At 40.5% G+C, this 20775-nt stretch overlaps 1 protein-coding gene across 2 annotated transcripts; it reads left to right on the forward strand.

The window, feature by feature from the left end:
* The first annotated feature begins 173 nt into the window (after window positions 1-173).
* Window positions 174-20643, forward strand: LOC148892925 (inactive rhomboid protein 2-like). 2 transcript variants are annotated; one of them, XM_089006523.1, is made up of 18 exons: window positions 174-331; window positions 7829-7972; window positions 9646-9797; window positions 9899-10082; window positions 10262-10462; window positions 11495-11623; window positions 12649-12758; window positions 13094-13312; window positions 13489-13600; window positions 13728-13802; window positions 13894-14055; window positions 14315-14400; window positions 14536-14599; window positions 14697-14791; window positions 14902-14977; window positions 15286-15386; window positions 15759-15912; window positions 19134-20643. In XM_089006523.1, exons 2-18 carry the CDS (start codon window positions 7841-7843, stop codon window positions 19563-19565), a joined length of 2484 nt encoding a protein of 827 aa, XP_088862649.1. In that variant the 5' UTR covers window positions 174-331; window positions 7829-7840; the 3' UTR covers window positions 19566-20643. The 2 variants fall into 2 exon arrangements, with proteins under 2 accessions (XP_088862649.1, XP_088862648.1); XM_089006522.1 differs by lacking the exon at window positions 174-331 and adding an exon at window positions 1462-1561.
* Window positions 20644-20775: the final 132 nt, after the last annotated feature.

Raw genomic sequence — 20775 nt, forward strand, 5'->3', positions numbered from 1 at the left:
TTCGCTACATCTAGGGACGTGAGATAAAAGCGTGTAACAAACTTGACATATTTTGTCAAAACACTGCAAGATAACCAAGCAGTCTTTTCGATTGGGGACGGTGTTTGTTGATCGAGCTGGCGCCGATCCGGCATGCCTAATCTCCGGATGAGGTCAGTTGAAACTCCGCCTCCTTCTCCTGTGTGGTGTGGTTGCGAGTCAAGCCAAGGATGTTGGAAGACACAAAGAGGGAAGTGCCGACATACCGGTGGACGCTTCGAACAACGCCAAGTTTTTTGCCTGATAAATACTACTTGCTCATGAAGAACAGGTCGGCCATTCACTGTCACAGGTGAGCCGAATATATAGCTTTGGGGGTAAGATTGCGGTGATTTTGTAACGCGTGGAAAAGAAAGTTAGCTTCATTAGCATCGTTCCGGTCATTAGCGGGCTACTTATGGAAACGGAAAAGTAGTTAAAGGTGACAACACATAAATGCCACTATAGTCTGGCAAATTAAACAATCTGCATATTTTCCACAGAAAGAGATTCAACTTCGTCCGTGTAAATAATTACTGTCCACCCCACTGCCTTATGTCCAATTAAACAATTGCTTCTTATCCCTGTTCTAAGCGACACAATGTAATCTTGTTTTCTCATTTCATAACTTTGCTGCTGTGAAATGTAAATTTCTCCACTGCGAGACGAATAAACGTACATCCAACCATTTCGAGTGCGGTAAGAGCTGCCACGAGGAGAAACATTTCGTTTGTGTGACAGCTCTTCCATTTGTTATCCAAACTATGCGGGAGGGAACGTTCGAACACGACCACGTGACCCAGAAAACTCGATTCCATTTATCCTCGCTTTGTTTTTTTACTCAGTGTTTCCCACCCAACCTTTGAACAGTTTACATTTGAAAAATCTCACATCACATAAACACCAAGAAGCATGAATACAGAAATAAGGCTGACCTCGTCTCAATTTATTTTTCAAATAAACACATCATTGGAAGAACAAGTTTTTGTTCACAATATAGCAGCAAAAGCTGTATTAAAGGACAACCGACATCACTTTTTGTTTCCTAACTGACATCAGAAAAACGTTTTATAGCATCTAAAATACCCAAAACACGCAGTATGATATTTTTATTAAAATGCAAAGCACCAATAAAAATAACTTACTGTCCAAAATCTGCAAAAAATGGAGCTTTGAATTGGGCATTCTCAGAAAGTCCCGCCAACAATGGTTTCAGATTCGGAGAATATGCTTTCTTGTTACACATCCACTTATGAATATAATTCAAATAGTTCTGAAGAGGAAAGCATACATGTTTGCAATTGATTAAATAATTTATTCCGTGCCATTTTGAGGCAACATTGGGGGGAAATGTATCACCAAAAAAGAGGCAGAAAATGGCGACCAGCTTCTGTGAGGAATTAATCAGCCCGTTTCCACATACTGATTACTGATTACTTCTATTGTCCTGCCTGAGTATAGGGTCTACGATTGGCCTGAAATCCATAAAAATCTATTGATAAAGGAATCGCGAATGAATCCTGTGAAGCTCATATCAAGTGAGGTACATTGGATTCTAATGCAAGTGCCTTTGTGCATCATCTTATGCATGTTCAGAGAGAATAGAAAATGTTTCTTGGCCCGGTGTGCCTTGCCTGTGATTGATTGTGGTGTCCAAATGTAGCTGCTTTATTCACACCATGGCACAACAGAGAAGGGGGGAGGGCCTCCTCCTCCTCCTCCTCCTCCTTTGCTGACAGAAAAAAAACTATTGCTCTTTTGGTCCACAGTTACACAACTGTAAACATTAAAATACACTTGCCAAATAAGGTAACGTTCCTGCATTTTCCAATTTTGCATTCCTGCTCCATTTTGGCTCAGTCCCAGCTCGTATTGAAAATGGTCTATGCTGTTCATCCGCCAGTGCCTACAAACCGCAATGATTATCAAGTGATACATTAACGCTATTTGTGTCTGTGCGTGTTTGAGAGAGAGAGAGAGACTGAAGTCCAATCTCAATGCACATTGGCTGACGCGATGTGCGTCTTCCAGTCCAAATTCATCGATTTGCGCGAATGTTCTCTTCCCGCATTCCACAAATTTTTCAGTCATTCCGCCCACCATGGAATCCTATCTTTCCACACAAACTATATTGACTATATATGTCATCACATTGTGAGAAGAGTTCCACTGATATTTGCTCTGCGCATAGCATAACACTGCAAGGTTTTGTACAATTTACATACTTGTTTTTTTTCCCATTTTACTCAACATTTGAATTCAACATTTTTAAAGCTCAGTTGTGTCTTGTGGTTTGAGTTGGCCTCCCGGGCCTCAGATATACTCTTCAAAATAAATCCTACACCCAGTCACCCAACTCAGAATAGTGTAGCATAAATGGCTATAACATGTAAGATATATGATCTTTTCATTTCGTTTTGTGATGTTAGGAATTATATACTGTATATCACAAGCCTCAACTCTTCTCCAAAGACCATCATCAACACACCAGCTGTAGGGTCTTATTGACCTCAGAGATTCCTCTATATGCCTTCTGTCTACATCTAGTCTGACCCACTATGAGTGCTCAGTGAGGACGTGTATAGTGTAAATAACACCTTCAGCATTGTCAAATAAAGACAGGAAGTTAAGTACCACGAACATATCCATTCAGTGCTTTAGAAGCCATGGAAATCTGAACTTGGCAAGCGCTCTGCTGCTCTTCTTCTATTGGCAGGGAAACTATTCCTGGGTCACGCAACAACATTGCTCAATGCTCCCAAAGAATCAACATTTCCGTATTGCTAATATATACCGGATCAGCTTAACAACAATAAACACTGCAGGTTTTTTTCCCCCTAATTGGAATATTCAAATTGTTTCCTTCTAATGTTGAGAAGCTCCCGGATGAGAAACAAGGCTTCTGCTTTCCTTAGCAAACTCCCTTGCCTATTGCAGGTTTAGGCATGCCTCCTTGTGAGAATGATGCACTGAAATGAATTTGCACTGCCTCCAGCTTAGTGAAGTAGAATCTGGAGTATTTCCATACGTGTCTAGCGAAACAAAACCAGTGGCTTCTGGCTTTTTTAATTGTTGGCATTGTTGTGTGGCAGTGTCAGCCAAAAAAAAGCGTTTTTAGTCATTCAAATCTGGAGATTTGTCTTTTGGAATGTGAAGAGTGATGGGGTCGGTAGATTTGATTGTTTGAGACAAAAAAAATCACCAATCCACACAGTTTTCAATGTATTTTGATTGCACTCCTCCTGGCCGAATAACTGTGTTCTTTGTCATGGTCACATGATGCCAACTGACCAGTGATGACATTTTAGCCACATTTTAAAAGACTCAGTGTGAAATTTATCAGGCGGCCGGCTGTTGTTTCACTAACAAGTGACTGTCTTAAAAAGGTCTTGTCCAAGCACAGTACTGTATTCACTTTTGTGAGACACTCTGCCAGCTGGTCCCATGTTGCAGTGTGTTTTCACCTCAGGATTTGAAGTAGTAGGAACATTTCATCATGTGTTTGTAGTTTGTGACCACAATGATTACTCTTATATGTATTTTCACAATGTTGTTAAACACAGCAAAGCATAAATCTCACAAAACGTGGTGTGACATGTGAGCGCAAAACTGAACTTAAGGAAAATCCACTTTAAAATGAGATACGCTTTAAATCAAACCTTCCTGTTTTCTGCTATGAAAACAGCTCTTTGTTAGCAGATGATCATTGATTGTTGTGGTCGAAGAAAATGGTGCAAATGAACAATTCTGCAAAGAACCTTAAAATCAAATAGTAGCACTGACTGGATTTCACAGTGACTAGTTTCACATTGCAGTTTAAGGCACACCTACATTTTTGACCAGGTCTCAGATAGAAAGTGATGACTTATAACAAGAAGTGATGAGGGTCAGTTCCTCACTGAGCTGACGACAAGGCTCAAATGGTCATTTCTGGTGAGATTAAATCAAGGAATGAGGATGGTTTCTCAGGCAGAATGTGAGTTACCAGAATATATTTGAGAATCATCTTTGGTAAATGCTAATGATAATCACATACGGAAGAGTGTCTGAATAAGGCAGCGTTACAGGAGGAAGGATGTTGTGCAATGACGTTGATTATCACACGGTCACATACAGCATACCCACTCTTCTTCTTCTTCTTCTTTTCCTTTCGGCTTTTCCCTTCAAGGGGTCGCCACAGCGGATCACTGTCCTCCCCCTTCAGAGGTTTGATTCGCATGTTTGCTTTGGCCAAGCTTTTACGTCGGACGCCCTTCCTGACACAAGCCTCTGTATTTATCCGGGTTTGGGACATACCCACTCAGAATTGCTAATTTGTAGCCTGCAAAATGATGTCTACTTTGATCCATTGTAGTTATTATGATGTACCGTGGAAGCTCCAATGTCAAACGCACGTCTTGAAATTTGTCATGATTTCTGCAAATCAAAAATTACTGAATCACAATCGATTCAGCGTATAAATTCATTGGTTAACATATTGTCCAATTCTTTTGATTATTCAACGTCTTAAAGTGTGGTGTATGCCATGTTGTTATGTTTTGCGATAGTGTGTCCAAGTGCTTGTGCACCATATCAACTCACATGCACAAAAAAGTGTGTGTGACTGTGTGTGTGGGGGGAGGGGGGGCGTTAGAAAATACTGGGCAGTATTGCAAGATAAGACCATCTTCTCACATCACACCAACATTAAGTAGAAATCATCCCTGATTGAAGTACATTCCTGATTCTTCCTTAACTGTTGCAATTGTCTTACATATCAGCCCACATGTCAACATGCATCCTGGCAACGGTGGAAATTGGAGTTCAGGAAAACTGAGGAAAGATGTGGAGGCGCCTCATGTCGTTTCTCAACCTTGAGTCAGAGTGTGAAACATGCCAAAAATACACTGTGGGTGAAAATGCGGATGTCTTCAAAACATCCAAGTGTCCATTCGCATCAGCCGTGAATGAAATGAGCACATCACGGGCCATGTTGTGTAGGTGTTTGGATGGACCATTTGGGCATTTGTTGAAAAGGCAACTTTCCAGGTCACATGATTAGAAATTGAAGATTCCAATGACATGTGACTCTTTGGAATCTATGATCTCAATTTGTGGGTGGCTGACATCCCCCCCCCCCCCCCCCCCCGTGTGACATAGCCCTCCATTGATATCATGTACCAAGCATTGTATGTCGTATATAAAGCAGTTCGGGCTGAAAAACATGCCTCATAATATGCCTATTTCTGCACAATCCTTGTCCATTCACTTTTCAGGAGACGCCCTCATCATAGAAGAGCTCAAATGATTTTCAATACTTTTGATTGGTCAAAAATGTGTTAAAATAGTAAACACCCCCCACATCTTCAATTTAACAAATTATAACTGCATAAATCCCTCTCAGGTAGTAGAATGATTAATTTCCATTCATTAAATAAAATGTATCTTTTTGCTTTGTAAAATAGTCATCATTTATCATAACAATAGTCAAATATTCACAGGAACAGAATTCTCATCATTCGCTGTCACTGGAGAAGAGGACGGTTATAGACAGTGGTCTACACCTACTACTCTCCACCACTTGAGTGTTCTGTCCATTAGTAGACCTATTTCATTATCTAAGTGCTTGGGTGGATGTATCTGCTCCTCCGTCTGCTCTTCTAAAGGGAAATGAATTATGATTTTGGCTCGAGCTTGAAATGTTTGTATACTTGAAATGGATAGCGTTGAAACATAACTGCAAGTGTCATGAAAAATTAAAATGGGCGGTAGGCATGCTCAATAAGCAAAACCATGTTGGTTCATCTACACCAGTGGTGTCAAAGACATTTTTCGAAGTTACGGCTTCTCTCTTCTCTCTCTTATTTATTACCCATGAGAAGTTGACATTTTGGTACAGATTTCAGCAAGTATTCTGAAAGTTGACATGCATGGGCCACATAAAATGACGTGACGGGCCGGATGTGGCCCCGAGCCTTGACTTTGACACATATGGTCTTGAAGAAACTTGGTTATTGATTGAGTTGGTGTCAACTTTCAATGCTGCTTTCACGCCTGGCGTGCACACACACACACACACACACACACACACACACACACACACACACACACACACACACACACACACACACACACACACACACACACACACACACACACACACACACACACACACACACACACACACACACACACACACACACACACACACACACACACACACACAGCGCTGCATTGCTTTTATGGAGCACGACTCAACAGCAATGTCATAGCTGTCCAAGCCATAAGGTCCTAATGGAAGAGCATGTGACACTGTAAGGTTACTTCTTTTTCCTCTCTTGACTGTCACAGTGACTTTGGTCAAGACTGTAGATGAGAAGTACTTTCAAGTGTGGCCATAATTCCCTGTTTATGAGCGGACAGATTATAATATGAATCAATTGATGTGCATGGTATTCACACTTACAGCAGGATTCTCATGAGTGGATGCCTTACCTCAATTTGGCATGTTTGATTGTCTTTTCTTCAAAGCTATGTCAGCACAGTCGCATTAAAATATTTTGCATTGGCTTTTGGTAATTTTAGAAGCAGGAAAAGCAGTGGAAGAGGGAATGTGGATCCCTAATCAGCTGGAGAATTCTTGATTGATCTTATCTGCTGTCATCTTAACTACAGATGCTCTATCAGTTCCATTTTTTTTTACAAGATGATATCTGTTCATTGAATACAAATGGACGGTTTGTATTTGTTACCTAACTGAGCTGTTGTATATTTCTTGCACTGGCAAATGACATCAATCATACACATGCAGTTATTTCCAGCCTTGTTAAAGCTAATCCAATAAACCAGTGATGGACTGAGTAGAACACAGCTTGTGGCAGCAGGGTATTTTTTGAAATTATATATTTAATTGAATTCCATTCCTAAAATAGAAACCAAGCTGATACATTTGAATAAATGACATCTTCAGCCGTGATGTGATGAATGAAAGGAAGAGGAAAAGAAATACGTAGAAAAACAAAATACAGGGACTGCTGGAAAGGCAGCGACTCTTGCGGTCGAAAGAACAAAAAAAAAAACAAATAATATGACAACACAAAGACACAGAGTCATTCATTCTTAAGCACTTTCTGTACCCTCTTTGTAACATGAAGCAGTTCTAGATGAAAGAGAGGATCAAAGTTTCCTTTTCACAAATGGATCAGGGACGTCATGGTGGAATGGATTGGATTGGATTTGCCTTTATTAGTCTCACAGTGGAGAAATTTACATTTCACAGCAGCAAAGTTAAGAAAGTAGAATTTGAAGACACAAATATTTTCTGTGTCAGGGAGCTGAGACCCAGAATTCTCTATTAGATCAAATTGTTAGGAATAAATTATCTGTGAGTAACTTGTTGACTTTTATTCGTCATCCCTCACAACGAACACGGCAATTGTTCGCTTACAACATTGCGCGATACAGTAAATATTTAATTACGTTTATAATTGTTAAAATTAAAACACATTAAAATGTTAGCTTGTAATAGTTTAACCTAACAATTACAATGGGCTTATTTGCTTTGAGAACCATCATTTGGTTATGGATGTCAGAGAAAGATACTAATAGAACTGACATTCTGTTGACAAATTTCATGCCTTAGCTTTTCCATTATCATTTGAATTGATTGATGACTAGTCTGTTTTTCTTGTGGGTTTCTTTCACATTTTAATAGAACAGTGGGCATTTATGTGTGAAATTCTAAGAATTTACTGTTATTCTAGAGGACACAAGAGTTTGTAGCCAAGACTTGACCAAGTGAATGTATTTCCCTAATTTTTGTCTTCTACAGAACATTGTCAGGATGCACGAGGGCGAAGAGCCGCCGCCTAATGAAAAGCAGTCTGATAGTCGCCTAAAGAGCAAGAAACCACCCACTCTCGTCATAGCAATACCTAAACCTGAAGAGATCATGTCCCATGACCCTACTAAACAGGTAGGCCGACCACTTCTCCCTCAACCACTCAACCCAGCCTTTCTATGCACAGTTAATATTTATATATTTTTTGACAGGTTTCCATGACTTTCACATTTAATATAACAGTGTAATTGCCGTTATTGTTAAACATGCATAACAGTAAAGTCTCGTTATATCGATATCGGATATATCGATAGTCCCGGTTATATCGATACTATTTCTATGCACGCACGGAGAAAATTACATGCAAACAGGGTCGGATATATCGATAGTCCCGGTTATATTGATATTTTTTCGGACTCCCTTGAATATCGATATAACGAGACTTTACTGTATATGCGTTGTAATCTTTGTAAAATACGCTCAGTAGAAGTCATTTGAAGCAATTTTACAAATTATGGACACAATTTGTCCGGAGACGTCGGTTGTCCTTTAAGAGTATGATTTAATCTTATATTTACTCATTGGAGTGTTTTACCCCATCACACCTCTCTGAGACCATTTTATTGTAATCTCAGTGACAGGAATACAGGACTGAGATCATTCTAGTTGGAATAAAAACAAGAATCAGGGTGATTGTGTATTTTTAATAAGGTTGAAGTACATTCATCTCTTAATCTCATGATCTAGAGAGGGGCGTGTTGGGCAGCTGTCATTCACATTTCTAGGTGGGAGGCCAAACTTTTTCTCTCTGTCGTCCCCCGTGCTCACAATACAAACATGTTATTTTAGTACCCCCGAGTAGAAGGTAAACCCTTTTCTGTCAAGGGACCCCCCTTAAAGTGTTAATGAAGATCAGTTACTATGGAAACAATGCATATATTTGTCACCAATAATCAACCAAGCAACCGTGCTCTCTCATTAATTAAAAAAAGGCGAAGGGAAGTGTAATTTGGAAAGGCCATGTCGTGAATTTAAGGTAGTGAATTAGTTGAGTGCTATTCGGAAATCCATTACGTATTCATTGTAATCTCCCCATTTTTAAATACAGTTTGAATACAATGTTTTGAAAGTGCGCAACACAAGACTAATACAACTAGATTATCTTCTCATCTTGATGAATATGTTCTCTAAATTCACTGACACAAATACATTCCAAGCACCCTGAACATTTGATGATGTATGCACGCATAGTAGTGCACATTTCACTGTTAAAAAAACATGCTATTGTAAAATTGGCTCCTGTAGTGCGTGTCTTCATTTATAATAGGTAAAAATTAAACACTTGCTAGATTGTGAGGTTGTTGTCACTGCTGCTTCACAATCAATTGCTGTTCTATGAACTGTTTTGTTTTCACATTGATTCTTTATTTTTCCCTGTCAACTCACTTTTAACCCTCTATCCTGCCCCATTAACTTTGCAGTTTGAAAAAGTCCATTATTCTCACCACCGAAATGACTCACTTCATGGTATGTGTGTAAACTAAGTTCTCCTCAGTGGGCTGCATCACTTTCTATTGACTGCAGTTGTAACGGACTTCTTAAACATGTGTACTGTGTATATATACTGTATGTCTTTTACAAATATTCATAGGTCTGCTCATCCCAAGTTTGTGGATGTTCTACCAGCCCAAACGTTATTGCAACCAAATTTGAGAGAACTTAAGAATTGTTTTTAATATAGATTATCTCTTTTAAATACACTTGAATAGCTAAATAAAATACATTGCCTTTTTTTCGGTTCCTGACAGCCCCTTCGACCATCTTTGAAAAAGACCATGAGTGGCCATGGAACCAGTTCTGTATCAGAGAGCATCAGTGGAGGCGCAGATGGAGGCCGGTCAGCCTCTGAGAGAAGGGAAAAGTTTCGAAGACAGACCTCACTCTCACAAAGTATTCGCAAGTAAGGTCATATTTTTGTTTCTTCACCATTTCAACTTCAGACCTGTCTGATGGACTCTGTCTGGTTAAGCTCTGTCTGCTATCGATTCTCTGTATATGCAGAAATACAGCCCAGTGGTTTGGGGTAGGAGAAGACTGTGAGAGCAAGCAACAGGTTTGGCACAGGAAGAGTCTCCGCCACTGCAGCCAACGATACGGCAAGCTCAAGCCACAATTCAGAGAGCCTGACACAGCCACTAGCATCGAGCAGAGCCTAGAATCACCAGCCCCATCCAAGATGCCGAAGGTACTCTGCTTTCAGTAAAACATCTAAATATAACTTATACTGATGTAGTGGACAATTTACTTTGGCAAACATGCATCACCTGAATCAATATCCTAATAGTTTGCCTTCTGTTGATCATCATCCTCGTGGAAGTCACTAATAACAATACCTGTTTCTCATCTCTTCATTCTCTTTACTAGATTGTGGATCCCCTGGCACGAGGACGAGCGTTCCGTTACCCAGAAGACATAGACACTCGCTCCCCCAAGGTTCCCATCACACCCGGGATCACCTCGCTCAGCTCCTTTACTAGTCAGCGCTCTGGATACAATCGCTTCCCCAAACGTAAAAGGGAGTCCGTCGCTCGCATGAGCATCCGTGCTGCAAATAACCTGCTGAGGGTACGTAGAACACCAGAAAGTGTATGTGTGTGTGTGTGTGGGTTGTGTTCCAACTGAGTTAGTAGTCACAGAGTTGACTATGAACGTATTGTGATGCGTTACACTTGAAATACTTGAGTCTAATCAATCAGGCTGGTGTACAAATGTCAAATGAGACAGTCATTGTAGTATAAATAATATAATACTTTTTCCCAATTCAAAATATCACATTGGATTGGATTGGATATGCCTTTATTAGTCTCACAGTGGAGAAATTTACATTTCACAGCAGCAAAGTGATGAAAGGAATGGAAGTAGAAAAACGAAATACATGAGCTGCTGGAAAGGCAGCCACTCTCGCGGCGCCGTCTTGAAGTCAAAAGAACAAAAAAAAACTAAATAACAAATGATATGACAGCATAGAGACAATATGACAAAACAAAGACACAGAGAGACATTCATTCTTCAGGACTTGCTGTACCCTCTTTGTGATGACATGAAGCAGTTCTAGATGAAAGAGGAGAGGATCAAAGCGTCTTTCCAACAGTGGATCAGGGACATCATTCAATATACAGTAGTAGTAGTAGTAGTACAGTAAAGTCTCGTTATATCGATATTCAAGGGAGTCCGAAAAAATATCGATATAACCGGGACTGCGGCTGGGAAATCTGGTTCTTTCCATTTGGAGAGTTGATTGGGCTGAGGAGGAGGGAAAAAATCCTCCTGGCTAGCTCGCCAATAAAGAGTTTGAAGTAGGTTCGTTGTCAGATCTCCCAGGCAGGTGACGCGCAGAGCTTGATCGTGGCGTGGAGTTGAGCAAGTATCGATATATCCGACCCTGTTTGCATGTAATTTTCTCCGTGCGTGCATAGAAATAGTATCGATATAACCGGGACTATCGATATATCCGATATCGATATAACGAGACTTTACTGTATTATTATATTTGACAAAATATTTGTGAGATCAGTTTATCAGAAGATAAGTAAAATTATGATAATGCTTGTGTTTTGTGTGTGTGGGTGCATGCATGTGTTTGTTTTCTCCACTAAGGGCCGAAGCGGTTTGGCTGGTTCTCTTAGCGGTCGCAGCGTTCCCAGGAGGAGCTTTGTCAGGCCCAGCTGGCTGGACGATGACACCGTGGACTCTGCAGACATGTCTGAATCACTATTTTTTAGCAAGGTCAGCCCAAACACTGAATAAATCCTCTGGAATTACCACCATTCATTCATTTATGTATTTATTTTACTTCCAACCTATCCATCATGTTTTCTGTTTCTCCTCTCTGGACAATAAAATAAACTTGAGTAGGAGAATAAATGGATTCTCACATGGAAGCTCTTTCTTCATCTATAATTTGATAACAACACCCATTGCTGACTACACTGTGTGTTGCAACAAATTCATTATTCAGTGGCTTGAACTACAACTAATTTAAAAATAGAAGTTTGCCTGTTGAAATTAGGGATGGCCTGATCAATTTTTTTTCACCCAAATCCAAGTTTCTTGTTTTTGAGTATCTGCTGATACAGCGTCCCAATAAATAGCTCCACAATGCAATGGACTTGGATTGGATTTGCCTTGATTAGTCTCGCAGGGGAGAAATTTACATTTCACAGCAGCAAAGTGATGAAAGGAATGAAAGTAGTAAAACAAAATACATGAGCTACTGGAAAGGCAGCCACTCTCGCGGCGCCGCCTTGAAATCAAAAGAACAAAAAAAACTAAATAACAAATTATACAACACAAAGTCATTCATTCTTAAGCACTTCATTGCAATAGAGAATAACAACACCTCATAAAATGGTCTAAGTTGTTTTTTTATTGTCATTAGACGCTTTGATCCTCTCCTCTTTCATCTAGAACTGCTTCATGTCATCACAAAGAGGGTACAGCAAGTCCTGAAGAATGAATGTCTCTCTGGGTCTTTGTTTTGTCATATTGTCTCTATGATGTCATATTGTTTGTTATTTAGTTTTTTTTGTTCTTTTGACTTCAAGACGGCGCCCAGAGAGTCTTGAAGTCAGCAGCTCATGTATTTTGTTTTTCTACTTTCATTCCTTTCATCACTTTGCTGCTGTGAAATGTAAATTTCTCCACTGTGAGACTAATAAAGGCAAATCCAATCCAATCCAATCCAATCCAATCCAAGTACTGTATGTCCCTTTTATCCAGGACTTTGTTAGTTACCATGTCACTTTTTGCAGGTCGATGTCCACGATGAGTTCTGCTCAATGACTGATGATGTGTTTGAGTCTCCACCGATGTCTGCTGCTTTTGCCCCAAGTGAGCAACCTGACCAGAAATTCTCAAGCCTGTGAGTTAAACCAGAATAACCCCATAATTGTAGAAAGAAGTTGGGAATGTAAATCCCTCAGAATGGCAACACCACCTACTTCACTGTAGGTGGTGTTGCTTTTGTCATGAGTACGGTTATTTTCGCATGGGGGTTGCCATTAACTATGGCTCATTTCTTCACTTCAGATGCTGGCCTGCATGGGCCACAAATAATTTCTACATCACGGCCACTAAAAATGGCCCTCGAGTGTACTAATCTTTTCATCCATTTTATATTGTATGTATCAATGTCACATTTGTTTCTGGCTTTAAATCCTATTTTTTATCTCGTCCCCCCACCACCTCCACTCCTAGAAAGGATGTTTCTGGGACACCCCGCACACCAACAGCAATACAGGAGAAAGGTCACCCTCGACGTGGCCAGCGCATCGCTTCCCAAGTTAAGCACTTTGCTTTTGATCACAAAAAGCGTCACTATGGAATGGGCGTCGTGGGCAAGTGGCTGAATCGACACTACCGACGCAGCCTCAGCAGTACAATCCAAAAGCAGCTGGATGACTTCCACAGCCATAGGTTTGGAATGAATGCTTAGTTCCTAAAAAGTAACAATAATTGACATGGAGGGACCCCACTTGCAAAGAAAATGCAATTGTACAAGGTCACTGTAGTATTTGGATTGTGCACTGCGTTTTAAAAAGACATGTTGAACTGAAGTTGTTTTTCATTCATTGAGTCATTTGTGTTTTCAGGCCTTACTTTACGTACTGGATCACCTTTGTCCATGTTGTAATCACATTGCTGTCCTGTTGCACTTATGGTTTTGCCCCTGTGGGGTTTGCACAGCATTCTAAAACTGACCTAGTAAGTATATGTTTTTCTTTTCACAACTGACCGAGGGGTCATGTCCTTTCATGTACTGTACCTTGTCTAGTCTCTTGCATTCACGCTGCCTGGTGTTATTCATGCAGCTCTTTATCGCCCTCTGTAGGTGCTAAAGAACAAAGGCATCTATGAAAGTGTCAAGTACATCCAACAGCAGAACTTTTGGATCGGTCCAAGATCTGTGAGTGTCAGTTTTCGGGCTGGGTACAACTGATCCGGAGTGAAGCCCCACGCCCCACTCACAATGACAAAGTCACTCTCTCTCTTCTCAGGACGACCTGATTCATTTGGGAGCCAAGTTCTCCCCATGTATCCGTCAGGACAGACAAATAGTCCATCTCATCCAGAAGGCCAAAGATCTGGAGAAAGAGTCTGGATGTTGTGTTCAGAATGACAACTCTGGATGTGTTCAGACGCTCAACACTGACTGTTCCGTAAGTTGTTCACATTCACCATCTGCTTGAGACGCCGTTAATGGCTACTAATATGCCAGCGTGCACTGAACTCATTCTGGCACGTGTATATTTAATCTTTAAGAATATAATCCAAAACTAATCATTCACAACATGCCCTTTCAAAATATTCCACTGAATGTTTCCATGTATTAGTTTTATGAAAGTCTTTCAAGAAGTTTTTGCTCTGCAAATATCTTGTGGTTTTTCTGTTGGATCCTAAAACAAACTGTCTCTGTAGGAGACACTTGCCACCTTCATCAAATGGGACAACGAGCTTGTGGACATCAACAGATCCTCTGGCTCTGTCTGCCACCAGGATCCCAAGTGAGCACACACCTGTGTTTGTGTCCATTACACATTACTCGTCCATTACTTACACAATTGTCTCAATGAGTTTTTAAGATCAGGCTGTATCTTTTCAAATCCTTTCTCTACCTCACTCTGTGGCGTGCTGTGAAGAGTATGTGAGGAGCCTGCATCTGCAGGGCCTCACATTTGGCCAGATGACATCACTCAGTGGCCGGTGAGGAAAATCTAATAATTTGGTTTGGTTTCTGTTAAAAATAATGGACACTTTAAACCTATTTTGGGGCCACGTGTGGTTGTGTGCATCTGTCCAGGTGTGTACATATCCTAAAAAGTGGAACCATACTGGCTACAGACACATGGACTGTAACATCAAGGGGCGACCTTGCTGCATAGGAACTAAGGGCAGGTGAGATGCTGTCACATCTGCTGTACTTTTTCTTTATTTACTGACCCTCAATGCCTGCTGGTATCATTAGGATGTGAGATGCTTGTCAAACTTTTTTATCCCTCCTGTAGGTGTGAGATTACAACCAGGGAGTATTGCACTTTCATGCATGGCTACTTTCACGAGGATGCAACACTGTGTTCACAGGTAGCGTGAGTGAGTGAGTCGGTGTGCACAATTTACATTTTAATAGTAATACATTTCATTTATAAGTGCCTTTCAAAACTCTCAAGGACACTTTACAGTCACAGGATGTTTTTTCTGCGGGTGAGCAGCGGCAGCCACACGCGCCAGTGTTCACTCAACCCAGAAGTAACATAAAGTTAAAAAAAATAATAACCTAAGAATCTAAAAAGAATAAAGATGATTGGATACCTGGGAACGCGAGGGTCATGCCAGGTGCTGACTCCAGTCTGTGTGTGCAGGAAGTTAAGTCATGTGCCAAATTTCTGCAGGTTCATTGTTTGGATGATGTTTGTGGCTTGCTTCCTTTCCTGAACCCTGATGTACCTGATCAGTTCTACCGTTTCTGGTTGTCCCTCTTCCTCCATGCTGGGTAAGTGCTGACACAAAATAAGGTAATCCATATAAGGCTTTACAACTGCTTAATTGCAAACAGTAAATATTCACATTTCTCAAACAATGTTAAAACTTCTTAGCAAATGAAAACAGCATCTTTCAGCATTCTAACCTTAAACATTTGCATTTTTCCATAATGCCATGGTCATTGGTGTGATTCTTAAATGCTCATAATTCCTAGCAGATGAGGAATCCCTGTGTTTCACCTTTATGAGAAGTCATATAGCTAAATTAAAAATGAATTACGGGATATGCAATGCCAAAAAGAATTAACCACGACCCAGAAATCTATATGTCATTTGGTGAATGTGGTTACACAGACCTCACATTGATATTTATATGTGCTTAGGTTACTACACTGCGTGGTATCAGTAGTGTTTCAGATGACCATATTGAGAGACCTGGAGAAGCTCGCCGGTTGGGTGCGCATCTCCATCATTTACATCTTCAGTGGTATCACTGGAAACCTTGCCTCTGCCCTCTTCCTGCCCTACAGAGCTGAGGTAGGTTTCTCTCTGTTGAGTCAATGCACACTTCCTACCTGGACGTAGAGGTTTTAGGGCTACGTAAACAGCGTACAAAACCTTAGACTCTCTTCTTTCATCAGAAAGAGTTCATTTCTATGGGTCTGGAGTAATATGAGTGAGGGTGACTGTACAAAAGGCAAATGCTGCCCCCTCGTAAAAGGGAAAAACATTGCTAGAGGTCTCACCAGCGCTTTATCAGCACCCTCGAATGAAAAACGAAAACCTGAACAAATTCGGGAATGGCAGTGAATGAGTTAGCACTTCCTGTCGTGGTTTGGCTATGGGTAGGGCCCATGTGGAGGAAAGTGGAAAGGCATAACAGGTGCTTCTGAAAAACAATTTAATTCCCCACCCCTCCAAAAAAGTGAGTCACAAATAATAACATGTTGATGTGTTATATCACAACAGCATTTTTTTTTCCTGGCATTGACTGGTGTAACCATTGGTTCATATCCGCTGTTGTTTGGTGTTTTTCATGGTGTTCCTACTCACTGGTTTAATGCGGCTTAGGTCGCTTACTGGAGATGGGTTCCCACTCTGAGGATTATGACAGCAAATTTAACCTTCCATCTACCCAATGACTTCTTTAGAGTCATACCCGGATTACAAATTATTTAATACCAGGTGCTCACCGTCAAATCATAATAAATCACTCTATAAGATCCCAGTGTGTATCTATCCTTGTCACCTTATACCGAAAACCAAAGATACCTCTTTGTGTTTACTGACATATGATATTTTACTCAAAAAAGATACCTACTTCATCATCATTACACCTTATAGGACAACCTATAAGACAAGACAAGACAATTCTGTGCCCCAACATCACTAATAATTTAGTCTTCTAAACAAAGACAGTTGTTGCACAGCCAGGATGGTTAAGGTCTTATTTCTGATTTTCTTGCGCATTTAGCTGTGGCATTTTGGAACTGCCCCATGTTGGAAACGTTCCATGGGAGTGAATTAGACCCAGAGCAGGCGTGAATCACCTGTCATGTATTTTTTGCTCAATCACATTCTATTATTGTGACGTTTTGAGCACTGTTTTCCTTAGCGGGTTGTTGTGACATGATGAAGTTGGGAGCGCGACATGCCTTGATGCCTTGAAGAGTCAGAAATCCCACTGTCCAATTCTCCTGGAAACTAACCAGCTCACTGGTCTTCACACACCAGGAATACTCGCAAGGTGCATAGCACTCGACAGTAAAGCCACTTAAGGAGGTGGTTTAAGTGGATTACACCTTAACTGTTGTGATAACACCCTGTGGTTCTATCAGAAATGGCTTAAATAACAACCCTGTTGATACCAGTAATATTCACGCATGTTGTAAATTTTGAGGACATGTACAGCGACCTCAGGTAGAGAAAGTATGAGTGTGACCCAATGCTTAACCCCGTTTCATTATTTTTAGGCAACGCACCATTAGAGGTTTGGAGAATGGATTGATGGATGGACATTGTAGCCTCAAAGTAAAAATGTCATAGTCAAAAATTCATTTGAGTAAATGACAAATGACCATGCTGCGCTTTTGAAACATGTCAGCCTTGCCGTCTGGGCTGTGTGGGTGACGTGCTGTGCATCGTTCTTGCGTCTGTTTGTCCAAGTTGTCTTCACAGATTAGCCATCTGCCATTTTACAACCAGGCAAGGCTCCAAAATCAGCCCTGACGTCATTTACACTTAATCCTCTCGCCTTTACAAAGTCTTCTCCCTGCCGTGGAAACAAACCTCTTGATAGTTTGCGTGTTGGCCGAACATGTGTGGCGCACATAACACTGGAGACATGAAGAAACTGTTCTTCATGCGGCATTTCATTTTAAAAGATGCATGATATCATGAGCATGGTGTTACTAACAGTATTATTTATTTATTTATCTATTTATTTATTTGTCTGTTTATAAAATCATGTTTAACCTTAAGTCCTGCCACATCTGTTCACCATAAGTGAAAATGAATGTGGACGTGCTGCGTGCTGGAACTGTCTCAAAATCAACCTAAATATCTGTACCTATTTGAGTTACTCAAAAGATGAATTTCCCCATTTCAGGCAATACTATTTTGACATCATGATTCTAAAACTCTTCATTTGAGTACATTGAGAATTACTGTTTCACATAGTGTTCAATGTACTTTGAATTCATCTTTGACATTGTAAGCAGATCACTGTGCAAGATTTGTCAAAGTCAGCTTTATTGTCAAATGCTAATATGCATGAAAATATAGCACAGATGAAATTACTGTCCTCTCTGACACAGCATGCAAGGCACTTATAATGACTTTAACAAACATAATAAACATGAAAATGCCAATTTGCCGGGAGAGGGGAGCCTGGAATTTAAAAAAAATAATGTTTTACAGTTAATTTGATGCAGGTACAGTATTTATATAGACATGTTTCCTTTTGTGAAGAAAAATTGCATTAAGTGGCATGAGTCATATGCAGTCTGTCTCGAAAGTGAGTACACATGTTACATTTTGAGAAATTCAATGGCTTTTTATCATCATTGGACAATGCGGAAGAGATAATGACACTTTGCTATGACGTTAAATAATCACAGTTCAGCTTGCAAAACAATGGCAAAGATGACTGACGATCGCAGTTGTCCTATTGAAGGCCAAGGGATGACATCTGGCCCGCCAAATCACTTTTTTAACATTTTTTTTACGAAAGTATATCACTTGCACCAAATTCACAGATTCTTACTCAAATTTAAATATAGTACCTTCAAGACGACCACAACCTTTGCGGTGAAACTGAGTGCAAAGGCGATTCTGAAATAGCCACGATTATTGTGATGTCATAAAAAGATGATTCCATGGCAAGCTGAAAAGCTCTGGTGAACCAGATGCCAACGGAAGTTAAGGCAGTGCTGGAAAATAATGGTTCCTACACATGTTGCCATTTGGACTTCTTCACAGAAAAGGTTTTCTCACTTGTGTTGCCAGCACTTTAGACATTTAACGTCTGTGTGTGCGTGTGTAGTTATTTTGAGTGGTCTAATATGTCCGTTTTTGGACTGAGGAATCTGAGGTACAGTACCAAGAGAAAACTTGCACGAACGTTGAGAAAAACGGGCAAAGTTAATACAGGAAGCTTGAAGTCAGATCCCGATATGAGTGTTCATTTTGCTGTTTTCTTGTGATATGAGTAAGACCTAGATGGATAATGTCTAAGTCTGTTCTCTGTGTTTCTCCAGGTGGGTCCAGCAGGATCTCAGTTTGGCCTTCTGGCGTGCCTGTTTGTTGAGCTCTTTCAAGGTTGGCAAATGTTGGAGAAACCATGGAAAGCTTTTTTGAAACTCGTGGGCATTGTTTTTTTCCTCTTCTTGTGCGGCCTTTTGCCCTGGATTGACAACATAGCCCACATTTTTGGCTTCCTCGGTGGCATGCTGCTCTCTTTTGCCTTTTTACCCTACGTCACGTTTGGAACGTTTGATAAGTATCGCAAACGCATCCTCATTGTTGTTTCATTGTTGGCCTACATAGGCCTGTTCTCTTCTCTCATTGTTTGGTTTTATATTTACCCAATTAACTGGCACTGGCTGGAGCATCTCACGTGCCTGCCCTTCACGAGCAAATTCTGTGAAAAGTACGACATTGATCACGATATTAATCATGTGGTGCACTAGCCATGAGCCTGCTGATGGGATCTCTGACCAAGCTAACCGGTGTTAATCCAGGTTTTCTAAGTGTCCTTCAAGTCTCTGGCAATTGTGACTTTTGCCATGGTCGGTTTATTATCAAAGGTACCGGGCGCTTCCATAAAGGTTTGGCGCCACAACTATTTATTGCTGCCGAGCCGATGCCTCTTGTGATCCTGTGGATCTGAAATGCAAAAAAAAGCTGTATGAAACCAAAGAAGCTTCGCAGGTTTCGTTCAGCATTTAAGGAGACTTACAAGAAGAGCCGGTGAGTCAGAAATGGGGGGGCCGCTATAATCAGGCTCGGTGAATTGGATGCCTCACATAACAAAGTGACATTGGGTCAAACACTCTGGATAAATTTGACCGTTTTAATGAGTTTCTTATGGTTCTCTTTGAAGATGTCTCCTTGGCATGCCAATTGTCTAGGAAAAATGACAACCGATAGCCCCCAAACTGTCTGAAATGACAACATGTCAATTTCAGTGACAGACTAGGCCTCGTTTTATTCTTCCGCATAAGAATCCTATGAATGTTTATTGTGAGCAGTACTTTTTATGAGTCTCAGCATAGCCGCCGGAGAAACTGGTGTGAGCAGTCGTCCTGAAGGACGAGTAGGCCGAGTGAGTTCTGACATGTATCAGTTGACTTGCAGCCCGTTTCACATCAAAACAAATCACAAGATATATATTCACTGTATTAATTTAAAACAAAAAGTAACCCCTTTTAACTGTGCTGTTTCAAAAGCCCTTTGTTTTCAGCCCCAAAACTGCCCTTTGTGGATTAGGGTGGCTGACAATCACTTTAGCCTCTGCACTGTGGATTTTTTTAAACTTGAAATCATGGAAATGTTTTTACTGGAACCCTGAAAACTGTCATGACTTCGCAGCAGCTAAACACTGGGACCAAATGACATATTTGCAGAGGAACAAAAAAGGGAACAAGAACCTTGTTTTTTTTTCATTAAAGATCTACTTTTTTTTCTTTAAATTAATTTGTAAATCAATGTTAATGGAATCATGAAAAAAATAAATGACACTTTTGATAAGGTGTGTTATGAAATGTACTCTCTGTAAAACCTGTTTTATTTCATGTTGCCTACTTTTAAAAAAAGACTATCAACATCGCAGGGATAATAATAGTGGGTCTCAATCTGCAGTACATATCCACCTCAAAGCTAGCAACCACTCATTTGACT

Source organism: Hippocampus bargibanti, linkage group LG10, assembly GCF_051943395.1.
Source record: "Hippocampus bargibanti isolate YZ-2025 linkage group LG10, ASM5194339v1, whole genome shotgun sequence".
Classification (NCBI taxonomy): Eukaryota; Metazoa; Chordata; class Actinopteri; order Syngnathiformes; family Syngnathidae; genus Hippocampus; species Hippocampus bargibanti.